General features: G+C 36.7%; 1 protein-coding gene across 1 annotated transcript in view; it reads left to right on the forward strand.

The window, feature by feature from the left end:
* The window catches only part of LOC145683938 (uncharacterized), a 73,504-nt gene that overhangs the window by 16,109 nt on the left and 35,431 nt on the right, over positions 1-21,964 (forward strand). Inside the window, exons 4-5 of the mRNA XM_081755634.1 lie at positions 6,002-6,193; positions 7,607-7,757. Of these exons, the coding sequence (XP_081611760.1) occupies positions 6,002-6,193; positions 7,607-7,757 (343 nt within the window). The remainder of the gene's footprint in view (positions 1-6,001; positions 6,194-7,606; positions 7,758-21,964) is intronic.

Here is a 21,964-nt window from a genome sequence, read left to right on the forward strand (position 1 = left end):
CAAAGCACGCTTTTATCGCATGCATGAAGATTCGGCTCAATTCGCACCCAAATTCGCTCTTGAGAATGTTGCTAAATTTTATGGTTTGGGAAAGAAAAGGTCACGAAAAAATCACGAAATTTCATTTTGGAATTTTAGTAGACACCCCGAAAAGAGAGAAAAAAACCTTACTACATGATTATTTTGATATTTTTCAGTACAAAATATAATTTGGTGCGTATGTTTTTTTACTTTCTTTTTCACCAACTTTATTATCAAAGTAAATTTTTGTGTCACTTATTTTGATAAGGGGAAGTTAAGTGAAAATAAAAGTTTTTTTTAAAAAAAAAGGAAAAAATAAAATAAAATAAAAAATAATAATCAGTGTGCCTGTAATAGTATATGGAGAAATACAAGTAATTAATAAGAAAAAGACAATAAAATAGATTTCATTGTGCCTTTAGCAGCATATATAGGAAATACACTTACTAAAAGACATTAAATAGACTTCATTATGCCTTATTAGCATTTGCAGGAAACAACTGATTATTTTTTTTTTTTTTTAATTTTATACATATTTCTAGGCATTACCGGCACGTATGGCCTTAAACCTGTTACGTATGAGGGATGACGTTCCTCGGCGAGCACACTCCTCAGGAGAGTGGTAAAGGAAGGAACGATCCTGTATGTTAGATATCCTGGTGTGAATGAAGAAAACCCAGGAGAAACCTCACTCAGGATGGCTAGCGTGGAAAAGCCAAGTGTCACACCGGAAATCGAATCCCGGGATCCTCGCACCAAATGGATGTTAAAATATATATATATATATATATATATATATATATATATGTAAAGTAGATTACAGTTTCTGCTATATAACAAACACACATCCATTTCGATACTCATACTAAACATAACGGACACAAGCTGATCCCTTATCACAAAGATGGCCAAGCGTCGATCGGCAAGTCGTGAGAGGTAGCTCGAGATAGTCTGTGTCTATCAATGCTATTGTTTTTGCGATTTCCCCAAACTGGCTACACCTCTGTTTACAAATGATTAATAGCGGACTAATTGACAGTTATCCACCAAATAGTGTGAGGTATAGCTTACTCATAAATCGTTTGGAATGCTCGAGAATGGGTTTTCAGATACCAATTTTCATACATTTCGAAAGTTCACGAGCGTACGTGACCATAAATGTGCTGGAGGAAAGTGATTTGTAGATTAATTGCGTCACAAATAGTCGAGCTGGCTTCTCAATAACGCACAAATGTTAAGAGTGCATTTCCCTGCTCTGTTAATTTTTTTCGTAGTGTAGTCTACGATTATACCGAGGCTAGGGGGATGGTGATGATGAGATGGGTGATCATAATCAATGAGGAAAGTGGTAGGAAACGGGAGAACAGCGAGAAAACCTACGCAAATGATATTTGTCCACCACAGATCCCACTTGGTAGCTGGGATCGAGCCAGGTACCCCATGCGCCAGAGGTGAGAGATTACCACTAAGCCACCACGGTTCTACTTGGTGGTACTGAATCCTCACCAGGTTTGTAGATGCTTTTAGTCGCAATGAGTCTTTCAGGAGCCGTGAAGAAGAAGAAAGAAAAAAAAAAGTAAAATTGCCACTGTCATAGTGAATGGGAAGTAGAAAAACAGTGAAAACATTTAACGTTGTTATTCAAAAAGTGTTTTCAAATATAATTGAAGTCAGCAAAGTTAAATTTGCTTTCGGAAGCACCGGGAGCATACCACTAGACTAATGTAGACTACTTATCTTGAGATAGTCTTTATTAAGAGAAGTAGACTGCCAGCAGTGTCCGAAATGAACAGTAGCCCTAAAACGTAAAATGTTGCTCACCACTGTCTTACAACATCCAGATATACACTACTTATAATTTTTCTGACGACAAGACACTGGCTCAGAAATTCTAAATGAAGGGTAAGGGGAAAAAAGGAGGAATGTCACAAAACTGGATTTTCGAGAAAACGGCGTTTTTATATTGTAAACCGCGTAATAAAGAATAGGGTAGTCAAATCTTTTGCCCCTTTTTGCATGGACATTTCGGCATTTAGGCATACATGAGGCCTATACTGTCAAATAGTACTAAAAGTCACCAACAGATAGGACAAAGCACCCAATAAGGCACACACATGGACATTCCTTCTTTTTTCCCCTTACCCTTCAAATGCAGTTTCGCAAACCAGATAGTCTCTCTTTCTGAATGTAAAGAGTTGTCAGCTACTGCAAATTGATACGGTAAAATGCATATCATTAAACGTAAGTAAAATTATTATACCTTATAGCAACCAATGACATACAGAATATGCGAACAGTTTTGAGACACTCTCTTCCTCAGCGCATCCAAAGAAATCTGTGCTACGTTGAAGACATGATATATGACATTCTCTGCATGCTCATTCTGTAGAACTACTTATGTCATCACTTTTATTCTACAGCTGGGTTTCTCAATCTGGGACTGGAACCCTTGTAGGTCGCAAAGTGAAATGAAAAAGATAAGTGTTCAGAATCTGTAATTAGGATCTAGTAACGGAAAAATACATTTTTAAAGATTATTTTAAATTTCTTACTTTGATAGACATTTTTCATACTTATTGTCGAATATAGTAAAAGCTATTAAACAAAATTGTAAACAAACAATGGATCGTTTTAAAAATGAAATGAAAGAGGAGTGAAACTGGTGGAAAACTACAGAAAGAAATTGGTTTCATTTCGATCCTTTATTTTCTTTGGACAATTGCATATATATATAAGGCTTACACACATACATAACTGTAAGAGACAAGCAGCAATTATCAAAAATCTTATTACAAACCAGAAATAAGTTATGGAGATCGTTGGCAAGAGGATGTGATGAAAGGGGGATCGTGATATAAAATAGGTTGATAAAGGCTATTCTACAGGTTGTACAAGCCGAGAATATCATGCTGTGTACGTAACAAGTTTTCTTTAGAAGCGCTGAGGAAGTGGGGAGAGTTGCTTCGAAACCGTTCGCAGATTATGTGCCTTTGGATGTTTCACAGTTACCAACAACAATATATCAATTTTCGAAGGCCCAAACTTATGCATTTTGTTTGTTCAAAGAGCTGTCTAAATGGAAATGTAGAAATTATATTCTTTACACTGGAAATTATATCATATTCTTTGCTTTCCATATTCAGTGCTGCTGAAGATCTGGCGAAAATGCAAACCATATCTCTGTAGCATTTAAGGTCAGCGGTTAAATAGATTAGATTTTATATAGATAAAAATTAACAAATTACTTCTTCACGTTTTTCTTATAAATACCACTGCACGGCACATGCCCATAAGTTACGACAATTTACGTAAACTTCTCTTCGGACTTTGAAGTAACACCCCACAAATCTCTCAACCCTTTCCGGCGTCCACACTGGTAGTTGCCCACTGTACCCAAAACGCTGTCAGTTTTTTTTTTCAAGCTCGTCCACTACCAAATGTACTAGTCCTCAGCAGGGGCGTACCTACGGGAGGAGAGGGAGGTCCATCGAGTCAAGACCTCCCACATTCAAATCTTTGTAACTCTTTTTAAACGTAATATATCTATTCTTGTCTACACTAGGAGCGCACTCAGGGGATTGACACGGTTTGGACCCCTGCAATCTTTCGACTTTGGATACCCTCTCCAACAAAATTTCTTGGTGCGCGACTGGTCCTCTATGTTACGTAAGCATTGTGCATACACGTGTGTACTAGGTCCATTACTTTTATGAAAATGCTTACGATATTTCTTGTGTGTAGTAGCGTTAGAATTGCCACTGTTGTAATAATGTTTCGCAGTTGTAATAATCTTTTAACGTTTCTATAATTGTTTTGCAACATTATTCCAAAGTTTTATTTTGGAACGGAATATTGACTATCACGTTACCAATTTCATTATTTGAGAACAGTCAAGAATAAGGTCTATTTTAAATTCATAATAGTTTTGAAAATAACTACTGTAAGTTGTTATCGGGATTATAAATCTATTGTAACTTAAAAAATGTACAAAAGCAGATTACAATTGATATATTCATCTTAAATAATAATAGTAATAATAACTTTTGTCTTGAAAAATAGTGACATAATATTTTCTTAGGGATTTAACGTCTAGGACTGCTGAACCGCTGGTAGTAATAAGTAAGAGTGTTTTCCTAATTACATAAAAAGTATACGCCACTCCATGATCTCTCAAGAAAATATACCAACATGAGATCTGAATGATTTCAGCGAATTATGTTTTAACCTTAAACTTCTTTATGTATGCAAAGTATTATTTTTATAACCTTGTTTTTACATCTCTGGTGTTTCCCTGTTGACACTCAGTGTGGTTTCCATCTCCCCCTGTCTTTTGTATGGAAAAGAATCCAGCATCACGTAAACATGTTTTGTCAGTAATATTTTCTGTGTGGATATTTTGATTAAATACTTTTCATTCACTTCATAGTTTTGTAATGCAATGCACACGTTCAGTTCAGTACTTGATCTGTCTTTTGGTCCATATTAGTGCTGGTAATTCTTTTTACGAGATTTAATGAACATTGGCAAGCTGGGTACTAATTGTTTGCCGCGCCTTGTTCTACCAGAAAAATTACTTCAATCTTCCAAACACTGCTTATGAGTTCCCTGTAGCGAGAAGAAATGATATGAATAAAAAAAATACCTTGCTTCTCATGTTTTATTATATAATTAAGGAAACTGAGACTAATCTTGTATGCTTTGTTTATTTTCCTTTTCAACCAAGTATTTTGCTTCCTTTACTTCTGAAAACTTTTTTCAGTAATAAATTCTATAAAATTGGACATTTTGGCAATTTGCAACATTGAAATTACAGAATTCAAAATTAGTGAACATTCTATGGTGCTGGTTCTTGAGTGTTATTTTTACAGGTTTGTTCTCATCTATTTATTAATATGATTAAAAAAATATGAATTGAATTCTTTTCGGCATGAAGAAGAATAAAACTGAAATGTAAAACAAAAATAATTTTTTTTTCGCCTTAAAAGCATTCATCAATAAACAAAACCGAAATATCGGGTACAAAAGGAAGACAACACATACAAGTTAATCTTCATTTGTTTAATTATACAAGGGCGGATCAGTAAGTAACGTACAACAATTTATGTAGAAAAAAGCATTAGAGGCGTATATTAAATCTAGTTTTCAACATAGCTCCAAAATCTCTCAACACATTTTTCTCATAAATCTATTTTTTGGGAGTATAGCTTCCCGTACACCCGTTTGACTTCATATCGGAATTGAAATGTTGGCCGGCTAAGGATTTCTTTATCGGGCCAAAAAGATGATAAGTCTGGAGGTACCAGATCAGCATACCTTCCGGAAAAGTATATCCTTCAGTGTGCTTTGCCAGGTAATCCAGTCATGTCATTATTTGCTACCTCTTGTGGACGTCTGTGAGGTTCTTTGGCATCCGCCAAGTACTCATTGTACCAAATTTCAGTTTGCCATGACAAATCCTCAAGATCCAAATAATTTGTACCACCTAGAAATATTCCTACAGTTCATACAGTCTTCTCCATACGCGCACACCATTTCCCTGTGGATTTCACTTGGGTTTTGACGCAATCTTTACGTAGTAATTCACACTTCCGTGTGGACTTTGTGGTGGACAAACACCGTGCTCGTGTGTTTTCTCGGGGTTCTCCCGTTTCCTCCCACTTTCTTCATTCCACCATTTCATTCATTTCTCATCTTCACCGTCTCCTTTAGCATAACCGTGGGACGTAAAACTTAAAGATTTCATTTTATTTTTAATTCACACTTCTGCCACTAGAGGTACACCGGGTAGAACAATGATGACTGACTCAAAAATTCTTCCCTTTCGATTTTTACGCTCCAGATCAGTGAAGAAAATTGTGCATTACTTATTGATCCGCCCTCATTACATAAGTTCATAAAACATGAAATGCGTAAATAAAATAAATTTGTATTATTATTATTATTTCTTATTGTATACATTTTAATAACTATTTTATTCCAGAGAGACTTGACTACTCAGATGCGTAGTAAGTTGCAGTACCAAAGTGAGCACAAGATCGATGAAGTGGTCCGTAATTTAGAGACTCAGCTACAGCGTCATCATTTTCGTCTAAGTGAAGAAAGAAAGCTGGTTGCTGAAATAGATCGTTTAAAACGCTCCAAGAAGGCTGTACAGGAATATAATGTTACAAAGGTACGTGCATAGTTAACGATACAATCCAAAATTTTTCCTAGGAAAGCAACACAAGAGTTAGCAATACTTCGGAGAAGTTGCAGCCAAGAAAAGATCGATTTTTAGCGAGTACCTAAAGTATATTGTAACTAAAATATAACACATTTCGTTGTACACAAATCGCGCTGTAGAGGTACGGTGGCTCAGTGGTAGAGCACTTACCTCTGGTTCGTGGGACCCCAGGTTCGATCCCCGGCCAAGTAAGTTTGCGGTAGACAACATTGTGTGCGTGGGTTTTCTCGGTCTACTCCCGTTTCCTTCCACATTCCATCATTTCTTCCGTCATCATTCCCATGCCTTAATCATCGTCTCCTTTAACCTAAAGGGCATAAGTGTGGGACGTTAAACTGAAATATTTCTTTTCATTTTTCATGTACAAATTACAGTATAAATGGAATTAAAATTGTTTCCTTGAATTTGCGTGCAGTATGTTGTTTATCAATTTTTGACGGCCACTATTTCTTTCTTGTGGTCTTCTTTAGGGTGTAAACGTCTGCCAAGTGAATGTAGATCCTTCAGATATTCATAGTACATCTTCTTTCTTGTGAAACTATTAATTATTTATTTATCTTGGTGTCCATAGTACCGAAAGGAGTAATAACCACTTTCTTTGAACGTGCTGGTTCATTTTATTCACTGTTGCCAGATACCGATTCTCGCCTATAACCATAAAGTTGTCCACAGGATTACCAACAATGTTACATACTTGGACAAAGTCTTACATTAAATCTTAAGATTTTTAGTGATTTTGTGTACAACGTTATAACTACAGGCAAGAATTGATATTTGACAACAGTGAACAAAATGGACCAGCACGTTTAAAGAAAGACTAGTAGTACACCTCTTTCTTCCGAGAGTTCCTGACTTGAGGTGTCATCTAATTTTTCTTTTGAGGTCTCCATACGAATTCTAGTAGTAACAAACTCCATCGTTAACCTTACTCCCTTTGACTATTGTTTTTTCGGTTAGATTAGGGGATTCCGTTTCTGAACGGCGTTGATTATCCGATGACGAACTATTTTGAAGAATTGTTATCTTTTGGCTTCCACTGTTGAGTAAAATTAAATCGATATTTCTAATCAAGAATTCAGGGAAGAAGGATGTTGTGACACGTTTTATCCATAGTGTAAAGCGCAGAGAAGCAATCGATAATGTAATTCTATAAGTAACGTTGATTCCTCAAAGGACAAGTACTGATGAAATAAACAAGTAATTGCTGAAACATCTACGGTTAAGATTTTTTCCAGTCAGATGCTTATTATGAGTACAAACTTTGTTAATTTTAGATAAGCATCTAATTCATTCTTTAAGTAATTTATAAGTGAGTACTTTCATATTAAAAATTTTAATTATCTATTTCTTCTCTTCTTGTAGGAGGAGCTTGAACAGCTGCGTCGAAAGCAACAGCAGCTGCGAGAAGAATGGGATAGTTTGGTTCGAGAGGCAGCTGGTTATCGGAATCAAGAAGAAGCGCTTCATAAGAAAATTCGAGAGAATAAGGAGACAGTAGAAACGCTGAAGAAAGGTAAGTGTTTTATAACTGTTGTTCATGTAGGTTAGTTATTTGTAGGATCGGATATTGGGTTACTTACAAGTGAGCAGTGGAGATAAATGCATAGTAGTTGGAAGGTGGTAAATTTGGATATTGAGTATACAATAAACCAACGAATATAGGTGCCTTCCATTTCAATTCAGGCAGAGCATGTACCATCACCATCTCAGATATTGTTGAAACTTTTTTTATAGCAACTAGACATCTTTTTAAGAGACCCATATTTTTTTGTTTTGTCGAAAAAAATTTTCCCGCCAAGTAATGGGCCATCAAAGACGGGGAGTACAATTTATGAATTGTAGAAGACATGGAAAATGGTCAATTTCGGAGCCTCACCATTCGGCTATGGAGACAGGTAGAGTTATAATTCTTGTTGTGGTATGTACATAGGGATATAAATAAACTATATTTTATTATAGTTTGGTTTGGGCATGCGTATCTTTTTGTACATAAATTAACAAATGAACGTCAATTTATCTGAAAAGTCGAAGTTTGCGAATTTTTTTCGAGCACTCCCGGTTCGAATTTTAAAATTCTGTTTTCACGATTGGTAAGACCTAGTTACTCGCTTTCCGAAAAAAATTTTGTATCGCTTCTGTGGTCAACCGTTTTGTCGCAAAAAATTCGAGAAATTGTAAAATTTTCAAAAATCGCCATTTTTGGGCGCCATTTTCTCGAAAACACCATTTTTTAAAATTCTGAAATTTTGTCAGATGATTCAACTTTACCTGAATAATAAACACACCAAATATCATTCTCGACCAATGCTTCATGGATTAACTGCAGCCTTTTAAAGTTAGCGAAGTTTCGCTAATTTTGATGTCACAGTTAGCAACACTGGGAACAATAAAAGTGCAATGATTTGATGATGTTTGTGGTTCATATTCATTAAATGAAGAATAAAAGGTCTTCTTGGCTGGTTTTTTATTATTTTGAACAAAGAGGCTCTCTGAAATAGTAAAAAGAGCCCCCCCCTACTTCTCCGGTTTCTTAAACTGAAGTAATCTGAGGTGGAAATTACGATTACCAAGCACACAAATTTTAAGTTTACTTGAAATGGCCATCCAATGAATTCTGATGATCTATAAAAGGCCTAAACTATTACCTCAGTATGATTTGGAATGCTCCAGACAAAGTCTCAATTAAGTGCGACATCATTACAGTGATCGAAAAATAACAAAAAGTTAAAAAAAATCTAAACGTTTTCTTCGTTCCAAAGAAATTTACTGAATTTTTAAACAGAACAATCCCAGCATAAAAATGGGTCACTCGGAATTTTATACTATTCGACTAAAGTGTGTCAGTCCGCAACCTGAGAGGGATGTGTGTGTGTGTGTATTGTGCAAATTTTAAGTTAGCTGCTACTGCGTTGCTACAAATCAAAGGTGCAACCTGTATTGAAGCTGTCATGAGTGACCTATTTCCTTTAGTAGTATGATCCGTAGGAAATGACAGCTGTCTTTTTCAAGAATGTGGTGAATGTCCTGTAGTGGAAGAAATAAGTGTGGTGTCTTTAATTATTGATCCTGATGAAAATGAAAGTGGTTACGTATGCCATATGGGAGAATAATGATCTCGTTAAAAAAAAAAAAAAAAAAAAAAACTGTGCCACTTTCTGTTTTCGTATCGTACATTGCCGGTTTAACTGTAAGAATTGTAATTAATGACTACATCAAGAAAATCCAAAGAGAATCAATTGCTACCGAAAACCACCGTAGAAAATTTCAAGATACAAATTCTATTTTACTTCATGTGGACTTCGTTGAAAACTGGACTGTTTTTCTGCAAAGTGAAATTCAGAGTTATCACCGAAATATTGAAACAATTGACAGTTTTGTTGTAATAAACGACGGTAAAACATGTACTCATAGTCATAGACAAGATTCTAAACATACTCGAAGAAAAGCGAAAATATATTTTATAGAAAAAGGTTTGAATATGTGAAGATAGGTGTCTACAATTTCCCAAACCGTGTCAGTGATTTCTGATGGTGCTGCATCCCACTTTAAAAATCGCTTTCAGATGTTCGAGATGCAGACAGGTCCGATAAAGCAGTGTTTTTGCAGTGAAACCGGCCATGCAAGGGTCTCTACGACGGTAGTGGGGAAGGGGGGGTGGCAACGCGCCATAGCCTTAGGCTAAAACAGATACACAGTATTAAAACCGCTGAAGAAAAAATGAAATGAAATCTTTAAGTTTTACGTTCCACGATTATCCCGGTTAGGCTAAAGGAGACGGTGATTATGAGAAATGAATGAAATGGTGGAATGCAGAACGGCACGAGCTGGGATTGAACCAGGGACCCCAAGCACTGGAAGTGAACGCTCTACCACTGAGCCACCGCGTCCCCACTAAAACCGCAGGAGAATTCGTGAGTATATTGCAAGTACAAACTCCGGGTATTACTCTCGTTTTGTTACCTGGAACTGAATTCGACGACTTCCGCAAGAAAAAAGGGAAAGTATGCGACCGGTAACTGGTATTCAACGAAGTTATCTTTGGCTTTCGGAAAATTGCGAAGTTTTTATGGTAGTAACGGGTCACCATGAACTAACTTCATATTTCCCCCAAAATCGAACTTTTGCAATTCAAAGTGTAGATTTAAGAAATCTGCAAAAAGGAACTTTTGTTATATACATATACGTATGATAACCAGTGGTGCGTAGCAGAAATATTATGAATAAATTATGAATTACGTGAAGTTTAAGTGCTGTTTATGCTTCCACATGAACCTTCAGCAGGGTACAGGTTTCCAGAAGAGCATAAGAGAAGTGAAAATAAGTGTTTTGTGACTATCGACAATGTGCTACGCAGGGGCGGATCCAGGACGGACTTCTGGGAGGGGGGATTGTAATACTGCTACTTAGAGCTACTATTAAGAGCTCCAAACTCTGGGATGGGTTTTATTTATATATAAATAAGAAAGTTTCTTCTTCTGGGGGGGGGGGCGGCAATCGTCCCCCTAGATCCACTCCTGGATGAGTTATGAGTGAACCAACATCTATTGGAGCATCTGCACGGTTACATGCTATTAGCAAAGAAGACAACAACCAAGCAAATGATTGGTCCATGTAAAAAACAAAAAAAAAAAAAAAAAAAAAAAAAAAAAATCAGTGAAATTTTGTTTCCGAAGACCATTTTAAGTAAGTGAACTTGAAATTTGTGTGTTTCGTAATCGTAATTTCCACCTCAGATTACTTCAGTTTAAGAAAACGGAGGAGTAGAGGGAGGCTCATTTTACTGTCAGAGAGCCTTTTTAATCAAAATAATAATTAAAAAACAACCAAGAAAACCTTTTATTCTTCATTTAATGAATGTGAACCACAAACATAATCAAATCATTGCACTTTCATTGTTCCCAGTGTTGCTAACTGTGACATCAAAATTAGCGAAACTTCGCTAACTTTAAAAGGCTGCAGTTAATCCATGAAGCATTGGTCGAGAATGATATTTGGTGTGTTTATTATTCAGGTAAAGGTGAACCATCTGACAAAATTTCAGAATTTTAAAAAATGGTGTTTTCGAGAAAATGGCGCCCAAAAATGGCGATTTTTGAAAATTTTACAATTTCTCGAATTTTTTGCGACAAAACGGTTGACCACAGAAGCGATACAAATTTTTTTTCGGAAAGCGGGTAACTAGGTCTTACCAATCGTGAAAACAGAATTTTAAAATTCGAACCGGAAGTGCTCGAAAAAAATTCGCAAACTTCGACTTTTCAGATAAATTGACGTTCATTTGTTAATTTATGTACAAAAAGATACGCATGCGCAAACCAAACTATAATAAAATATAGTTTATTTATATCTCTATGTACATACCACAACAAGAATTATAACTCTACCTGTCTCCATAGCCGAATGGTGAGGCTCCGAAATTGACCATTTTCCATGTCTTCTACAATTCATAAATTGTACTCCCCGTCTTTGATGGCCCATTACTTGGCAGGAAAATTTTTTTCGACAAAACAAAAAAATATGGGTCTCTTAAAAAGATGTCTAGTTGCTATAAAAAAAGTTTCAACAATATCTGAGATGGTGATGGTACAATTTTATATTTTTTTGCCTGAGTTGAAATGGAAGACACCTATAGATTTATACCTCAGTGTCAGTTCGGACCATCATCTGGATCAAACAAGTAGTTGTATCGACACTTATCCATAAAACATTTCTCTGATGAAACACATATCAATGCAGAAATTTGCCTCGTCAAGTAAACCCCGCAGAACAATGGTTACAATGCAACACAAATCAAATCAATAGAATGATTAATAAATGTACTTGGAAATCAGCACAGGATGAGAAGGATGGCGACAGTGTGGGACTGGAAAAAGAAATAAAACCCAAAATAGCAATAACAAGAGAATTGGAAATATACCGAAGAAATACAGTATAAAACCGATCCATAAACCTGTCAACAAAATACGGAACAAATTGTGAACAGTAAAATGTCGAACAGTACTAAATCAGTTCGGAGTATTAAATCAGATGTGTATGTGGCGGTATTTATATTGGATAAACAGGAAGAATTTTATAAACTAGTGTAAATGAACATATTTCATATTTGAAGAGATGTGAAATTGAATAAATATTGGAATTAGAAAGCACCTCAACAGCTTCAGTGGAGAAAGGAAGTACTAAATAAACTCTATTTGGAATGCCCTTTTTTTTTTTATGGCTAGAATGCGCAACGAATTAGATGGCTCATCAAATACCAGCCTTTGGTTGGCCGACAACCACAACCAACAATCAGAAGCAGGAGAGTGGCTACCACATATAAATATTATTACCCAGTTTTCTACTTTCATATTGACTTTGCGGAGGCTGGCAATAAGACCAACGAAATAATTGTCCGTTTAGAATAAAAATACACGATGTGTTGCCTAAAAACTATAGAGAGAAATCATGCGTCAGTGTAGTTCCTCAAATCGTTCGGAAGTTAATGTAGTTCGGATTCCACATTAAGCTGTAAGTTCATGTTTCATATAGCCAGTGCTGAAAAAAAATTCTCATCTAGGCGTCAGGTGTGAAAACCAGATACCATACATAACAATCAAAATGTTCCTGTTTGAATTTATAGCTGTTTAGCTACGCACTACCTCCTGACTGAATACCCCGCCTGCTTGCTATTCGTGTGCAGAGTTTGTGACATTAGACGCATGACCTTAGTCGTCCCTGTGTTGTGAGGCTGAGATGAGTTTCTCACCAGATGTGTAAGCGGATATTTCGTTCACATCAATCTAATTATAGCTGGAACAAGCTAAATTTATATTTATCTACAGTTATAGTAATAAATTCTATAGCACTAATAATTCTTATTAGTTTAAGCAACAGTTCTAGGAAATAATTTGAAAGGTAGTCTAATCCAATGTCTTAAAAAGACAAGGCAGCGTTGTGTGGTATTATTACAGTAATTACTGTTGTTCTCTGTATAATATGAAATGTGGCGTTAGGGTTACCACTCGTCCCGACTTTGGAGAAAATGACCCGACATGGGTCTGTCGGAACAACAAAATATCCCGATTTTCATAGGTATTGATGAAGTTGGTAACGATAATAATAATAATTATTATTATTATTAATTATTGGAACTTGGTTTCCACATTATTATACAGAACCTTCAAAAGTGGAAACTCCACAACAGCAGCAAGCAGGCAGTAGTATGCCTGGCAATAGAAAGTCTAAACTCACTTCGTAATAAGTGAAGATCGACTTCTCAATCCAGCAACAAGTAACTAAAAATATACATTTAAATGGGAGCAGAAGCAGCAATAGCTGCAGCAATGTCAACAACATATAGTACTGTTCCTGCATCAAAAATTATTAATTAAGTATCGGGGTGGTTAACTATTTCAAATGTTTATTTTGCGTGTATTTAGTCACGTAACATATACGCGTAGGTTTATAATACGCTATATACTATTCAAATTGGACTTATTTTTATTATATATTTTATAGAGCCTATATGATTTAACCTCCCCGATAAACACCACCTTTACGAAGACACTTATGTGTCGGGTGGGGAGGATTGCGTGCTACAGTGAAATTTAGAGCTGTGTCGGTGGTAGTTCACTACCAGAAGGGCCACCCCTACCGAATTGGTCTAAATGGAGTAGTCAGACGAAGAGTGTTCTGGGAGAAGGCAGTAGTTCTCCAGTAGCCAAGCTGGCGGAAATCATAGTGATTGGTACGGCAACTTGGACATTAGTCCCAGGCGTGGTCAGAGTGACTTTAACGGCTGGGATACTGCGGGGTGGAAGACAACGGGAAACCACCACTCTATTTTCCCTAGTTTGCTGGCAGCAAAAATAGAACATATGAACAATGGTCTTTCGCAGGTCAAAATGTAGTTCCGGAGGTAAAATGTCCCCTCATTCGGATCTCCGGGAGGGGGATGGCTTGGGAAGGACTATTGGACGAAAAAGTAATAATGGGGGAAGACAGACAGAGAAAGAAAGATAAGGAAGAGCAAAAGGTTTAGGATAGGGACATGGAACGTACGTACTATGTTACAGGGAGGAAAATTAGAAAATCTTAAAGAAGAAATGAAACAAAATAATTTAGATTTGGTAGGCGTTTGTGAAGTTAGATGGGAAGGTAATGGGGTATTGAACAGCGAAGGATATAGAATGTTTTACTCAGGTAATGAAAAGGGCGGTCATAATGGCGTAGGAATAATTCTTGGAAAGCGCTTAAAGGAGAAGGTAGTGAAAGTAGAATTTATTGATGATAGAGTTATGATGTTAAGACTTAAAGGGAAAACGAAGGATCTAGTGTGATACAGACATATGCGCCGACGACTTCGCATGCAACTGAAGAAGTAGAGGAAAATTATGAGAAAATAGAAGAAATTATAGGTAGGGAGAAGGTGCATGCATAATTCTAATGGGAGATTTCAATGCAGTTGTGGGAGAAAAACAGGAAGGTAGTATCGCAGGCAAATATGGTTTAGGCGAAAGAAATGAAAGGGGAGAGGGACTGGTGAATTTCTGTAGACATAATTCACTAGTAATTGGAAACACTTGGTTCAATCAGCACAAGAGAAGAAGATATACATGGAAATCACTAATAGACGGCGGAAGATATCAGATAGACTGTGTTATGAAGAACGCGAAGACCCTTCCCGGGGCTGATATTTTCTCTCTGAAAAATGTAGGCAGAAGAAAAATAGGTAACAAAGTGTTGAATACTGAAAAGTTGAAAAACGAGGAAATAAGGAATCTTTTCGTTAAAAAATTCGAAGAAAAATGTTCAAACGAGGAAAGAATAGGTGCAGGTAGTAACGCACGGTGGGAACATATTAAACGTTGCTTACAGCAGGCTGCAGAAGAAGCAGTAAGTTACAGCGAACACAAAACTGCTAAGAAACCATGGGTTACAGAGCAGATGGAGCAGAAAATGAGGGACAGGAAGATGTGGAAACAGGTTGATACAGAAGAGGGCAGAAAGATGTACAGAAAGTTAGATAATGAATTACGAAGAGAAACAGACAGAGCGAGGGAAGAGTTTTACAAAAGAAAATGCGAGGACATAGAAGAATTAGAAAAAGTTGGGAAATATGAGGAAATGTACAAGGTGAAATTATGGAATTTCGGAGGAAACAAGAGGGTATTATGAGAAAATAGGGAAACAAGAGGGTAGAAAATAAGAATGGGAAGGTAGTCAGCGAGAGAAATGAGGTCATAGGAAGGTGGAAAGAATACGTTGAAGATTTATATGAGAGTAGGGATAGACCGTGTAGCCTAAATGTTGAAGTAGAAAATGAAGTAGGCGAGGATGATAAAGGATTTAGTATTCTTAGGGATGAGTTTGAAAAGGCTATATCCGAGATTAGGAATGGAAAGCCAACATACCAACCAAGGCAACATACGGAATAGATAACATACCAATCAAATTCATTAAAAATATAGGAGACAAGGGAAAGAAAGAATTGTTCCGATTATGCAATGAAATATATGAAACAGGAGAATGGCCAAAAGACTTTCTGAAAACGATCATGATACGGATGGCTAAGAAATCGAACCCAAAGAGATGTGAGGATTATAGAACTATTAGTCTCATATCTCATGCAGCTAAAATTCTGCTCCGAATACTGAACAGAAGGTTATATGAAAGAATAAATAAAGAAGTTGAGGAGGAGCAGTTCGGGTTCAAAAGAGGCAAGGCACGAGAGATGCAATTGGATTATTAAGGGCGATCGGTGAAAGATTTATAGAAAAAGAGAAAGAGGTGTATGTTATATTTATTGATCTATAAAAGGCTTTTGACCGCGTGAATTGGGAATTGTTGTTGGGAGTTCTAACGAAGATAGGGTTGGAATGGAAAGATAGAAGACTCATAAGAAATTTATAAACGAACCAACAAGTAAGTGTTAGGATAGGGGAAGAACTGACGGAAGAGAGTGCAATTGGAAGGGGAGTTCGACAAGGATGCTGCCTCTCGCCAACACTATTTAATGTCTATCTAGAAGAGATAGTGAAAAAGAGTTTACATGATGATGATGGCATTTCGGTAGGAGGTAGAATGATTAGATGCAAAGGTTTGCAGACGATATGGCGCTTGTTGCAGAATCTGAAAAGAAAATCAATAAAATGTTAGAAAAAATAAGAAAGGGGTTTGAAGAATATGGGATGAAAATAAATGTTAGAAAGAGAAAAGCCATGGTGATTGGAACGAGGGGGTCTTTGTCAAATATAAAAGTGGGAGGGGAGAAAATAGAACAAGTGAATAGTTTTCGATATCTGGGTAGTATTCTTAGTAATAACATGAAGTGCGAACGCGAAATAAAAGCAAGGATAGGAATGGCGAAAGAAGCCTTTAGGAGGAAGAAAAGTCTGTTTTGTGGGACCTTGAATAAAGAGTTGAGAAAAAGACTCATGAAATGCTTCGTGTGGAGTGTTGTACTGTTTGGGGCGGAAACGTGGACATTACGTAAAAGTATTGAAAAACGACTGGAAGCCTTCGAAATGTAGGTGTGGGGAAGAATTAGTCGGGTCTAGCGGAAAATGAATGAGAGTGTGTTAGAAATGGCGGGGGATAAAATTACACTTTTAGATATTATTAAGAAGAGGAAAAGAAACTGTTTGGGACATTGCCTAAGAAGAAATTGTATCATGACGGACGTCCTAGAGGGTATGGTGGCAGGAAAGAGAGGGAGGGGGCGAAGGAGACTACAATTAATGGATGATATAAAAACAGAAAGATCATACGCGAAGACGAAGTTGTTAGCGGAGGACCGTGGAGGATGGAAGCTTCTCAGCTGCGGCAAGTGACCTGCCAATAAAGGCAGAATACCTATGATGATGGTGATATGATTTAAATTTTGTCACTTTCTATTTATCATTTAGATACATGGGAACAAGTCTCCACTATAGAAAAATGTATTAATTGCATTATTACGGAAGACGATTTCGTGAAAATTTTCTTTCTCCCGAATAGCTGCATGAAATGCTTTGGAAATGAGGCAGTCCTGTATAGATATTTTCTCGAAACTTTGATGTATGAGATTTTACACTAACGCATATATTTTTTTATCAGGTCCATGAGATCTATTAATTGGTATAAATCTCATCTTTTGCCAACTTCTCTTTCGTTAAACTAATTGCAAAACCTATTATACTAGAAATGAAAATGGAGTAATAATTAACTATAATCCGTAGTGAATCAAGAGAAATTTCATAGGACTTTGTCCTTCAAGTTCATGCTATGTCCACCTCCCAAAATAAGAAGAGCATAGAGGATATAGTTTACTTCACTTAGGAACTAATATGTGCCCTATCCAAAAATCCGTTTCAGAATCCTAAGGTACTCACGCAACAATTTTTATGGAGGCAGTTAGGCTACGGGCATATCATTTCAAGTACTCACAATCTACCTCTATAACAATTGTTGCGGAAGTGCTGCAAGATTCTGAAACATAGACATTTCGATAGGGCAAATACTAGTTCCTAAACCCGACTACGGTAGATCCCATAGTATTGAAGCTATGGACCTTTAAACTTAATTTTTTCATGTTTTGGGCAGTCTGTAATTTTGAAAGAAAGCATTTGTGCACCCAGGTTGGTCTATACTTTATGTCTTATCTTTGTGTCAGAGATCACCTCCCAAACGTTGTCGGTGTTGTTTCGAAACACTTTATATATATATCAGGGCGCATAATTTCAAAGTCAGGCGCACTTGCCAATCCAAAAATGATGTCGCCAGTATCTCTTCCGTACAAATTATGAGATCCTCCCCCTCCCACGGCCTTTGGTTTGACAAAGAAAGATGCATAAAATTTCAAATCAGACAATTAGATACATGATAATCAGTTTTAAATTGGACAATTCATCTATATATTAAAATGCTAGGTTTATATGTTTGTCTCCAAAGAAAAGTTTATATGTTTGTCTCTAATTTTTCGACCATGAGATCTAGAAAACTACAAGTGCTAGAAACGTGCCGTTTTCGCTGGTCGACTCCAAATTAAGTATAGATTTCCAGTTCTAATTGGATATTAAAATAAAATAAAATAAAAAAGACCGTTATTTCTTTATTACATTTTTAAGGGTAGATTAAAAGTGTTGAAATTAAAAAAAAGCATATCCTACGAATTATACATTCCAACACAACATAGTTATATACAGGGGTTATATATCTCTCAGGCGTTTGTTTCATGCCCAAATGATAATGAAAAATGAAGGATAACCATTTCTTCAGGCTAAGATGAATCTTCATTGTTTGGAGTGTTTTGTCCAATGAACACCATGTATTACTGGTATTCTAATTAATTGTGTGCGTAATGTATTTGCTTATTACATACTACATGCAAGAAGAAAGAAAATACTGATCATACATGAATCAGAAACTCGAACCGGAAGTAGGTTCAATCTTGCAAACGGTGCGAGATATTGAAAAATAATCGAAAGAATCTCCCTTTTATGATAGATAGCCCTTACCGATTTTATCAAGACCTCCTTCACTTGTACAGTATCTGTAAAGGGACATGTACTGATGTTGTGAGGAATGACAAAGAGATTCATGCTCATAATATGAATGATGCGCTGTGTAGAGAGCGCAGGTTCAGCTAGTCTATATATTAAGATGCTAGGTTTATATATTTGTCTCCAATCCTTTCGACAATGAGATCTCGAAAACTACACGTGCTAGAAACGTGCCGTTTTAACTGATTGATTTCAAATTTTGTGTAGAGTGTCCAGCTTTCATTCAAATTTTCCAAAACCATGTCGTTATTGTTCTATTCAACATTTTAGGGTGAGTTTTAAGCCCGTAAGATTAACATTGTTGCAGGCCGAAACTACGGAGTTAAGCAACCCTTAGAGAAGTTAAATATTGGCGGGTTAACGGACATTGCAGGCGCTTTATTTGTGTGATTAAGGAGACATGCAAGTGGAAGAAGAGTCATGGTCATAACAGAACGATGCGCTGAGTAGACAGTACAGGTTCAGCTAGTATACATATTAAATATATATATATATATATATATATATATATATATATATATATATATATTATCTTAAGACAGGCTTTCCAATGTTCCTATATTTCCTATATATTTGCGTCTCTTCCTATAAACTTCTATATTTCCTACACTTCAACGAAACCGTCTATATTTTTGTGGCATTGCTACTTGTGAAAATAACATAAGGAAGTAAGGTATGGGTGGTTGAATGGAGACTCTTTTTTTTTTTTTTTTTTTTTTTTTGTTTCGTCCTTCCCTGCTTATTGTCTGAAGATAATTACACCAAACAATGTACAGTTAGCGCAAAAAGTATTCATACACCTACAAAATGGAATAAAAAATAAACAAAAAATAGTTTCGTCATATTCATTAAAAAGTTCTATGGAGTAGTAATTTTAAAGACTTACAAATAATTTATTTAACTGTATCAATACTTTTTGCACTAACTGTAGGTAAATAATTATAGAATATGTTACACATAGTCAAATCTTACCTTAAAAGCGCCAGCTGCAATGATGAAATTATTCTCATCCTGGAGATGTATACTTACAAACACTGATTTTCTGATGCAGATCCTTCTTACACTTTCCTGATGGTCGTTGCTTAGTACTGATGAGCTACATACGAAAACACTAAGAAGCTCGTATAAAATTTTGCAACGAGATAATTATTCATTTAGTAGTAGAGTAGAATGTATGTTCATTCAACAATTTCCATGTGGATATTTTTTTAAAAATTTCTACCTATTGGATAATTGAAATGTTCCTTTTCACAACTTCACGAAACTTATATTTTTTCGTCGTGATTCGCTATATTTTTTTCTTTTTCATTAGCGTTGGAAAACCTGCTTAAGAATTCACTTTTGTATAGCACTTTCTCTCTCTCTCTCTCTCTCTCTCTCTCTCTCTCTCTCTCTGCACTGAGTACAAGTTGTCGATTGCAGTTTTCGAATTAAAGTCCTTAAGTGAAGAGCCATTGATGGAAATTGTCAGCAAATCATCCAGTGTGCCAGTCTTCAGTGAATCCCTGTAGGAAGTCTTAATTCAGTGATGCCTCTCTCATATAAAGCTTCAATTGAGGGTGGAAAAGGAGGGGCGAATTACAATGTTGTGAAGACTTCACTTTCCACGTCCGTTGTGAAGACTTCACATTCCGTATTTTCTCTCACTCAGTGACAATTATTTTCATGCGAAACAGAAACTGCGCAGGCCTGTTGGTTTAGGCAGAAACCATTCCTACCGAACACTGGTCGCCAGATCTAAATTTGTAGTCGCTAATAGCGACCTGGCGACCGGAAATTTTGCGGCCTATATATATATATATATATATATATATATATATATATATATATACAGGGTGTTAATGAACTATATCGATAAACTTGAAGAGGTGATTCCTCACATCAAAATAAGAGGAAAAGTTCATATGAACCTATGGCGAAAAGTACATAGTTTCAGAGCTAGGACTGTCCAAAGTTGCGAAAAAGCCAAATTTCAAGAGGCCCTATTTCGAATTCGAGATACTGGATGGTGGTCCTTATCACCGCGTCAGGCATACGCATTCCATAAATTCATATTTCATTATTGTTCAATGGGTGTACGGATTATTCCCTGCAGGGTGAAATACCCAGACATGCCGTCAACTGAATTTTGAGATATGCTCTGACTTTATGAGTGGTCCAAAGTAGGCAAACGATAAGCATTGATAGCAATAAACACGGAATTCTTTAACGCGATGTCGGAAGTTTTAAGAATCGTCAGCAACACGGTCTCTCGTGCTCGGAAACTCGCATTGTACGATGTTTTCTTTCACGCTTATAAGTGAAGAAAACGTGAAATATACCGGGACGAAATACATCTCCTCACACGTTATTGCGAACACAAAGAAACATGGAGCTGCCGGTTCCTAGCACTTCTATTTGGTCTAGGAATTAATTCGTGCGGGTGGACAAGAGATGGCGCAACGAACGGAGCGTCCCACAGTTCCATGTATCCACACATGTGTTGCAAACCCCTGTCATCGCGTATCGTTCGTAGTATAGGGCAGTGGATTAAAGCGTCAACAACACCAGTTTGTAGTTAAGTGAACATGGCGCAATTTGTGCCTGATAAAGTGTTTTTGCGGGGTGTCCTGCTGCATTACTTTAACATGCAGAAAAGTGCGACTGAAAGTCATCGTATTTTGGTGGAAGTGTATGGTGACCATGCTCTAGCTGAGCGAACGTGTCAGAAGTGGTTTGCACGGTTTAGAAGTGGTGATTTCGGCTTGGCAGACCAAGAGCGAGCTGGACAGCCAAAAAAATTTCAAGACGAAGAATTGACAGCATTGCTCGAGCAGGATTCGTGTCAAACGCAGGAACAACTTGCAGCAGCATTAGGCGTTGATCAAACAACAGTCTCCAAACGCTTGAAAGCCATGGGAATGATTCAAAAGATGTCACATTGGGTTCCACATGAATTGAAAGACAGAGACGTTGAAAGACGAAAAACCATTTGCGAATTGCTGCTTCAACGACAGAGCAGAAAGGGGTTTCTGCATCGAATTATTACGGGTGATGAGAAGTGGATCCATTACGAGAACCCTAAACGAAAAAAAGGCCTGGGTGAAACCAGGTGAACCAGGTCCATCACAACCAAAACGAGATATTCACTGTGCAAAGGTTATGCTGTGCATATGGTGGGATATGAAAGGTGTGGTGTACTATGAGCTGCTGCAACCGG

The sequence above is a fragment of the Thermobia domestica genome, chromosome 4, assembly GCF_964235325.1.
Source record: "Thermobia domestica chromosome 4, izTheDome1.hap1.1, whole genome shotgun sequence".
Classification (NCBI taxonomy): Eukaryota; Metazoa; Arthropoda; class Insecta; order Zygentoma; family Lepismatidae; genus Thermobia; species Thermobia domestica.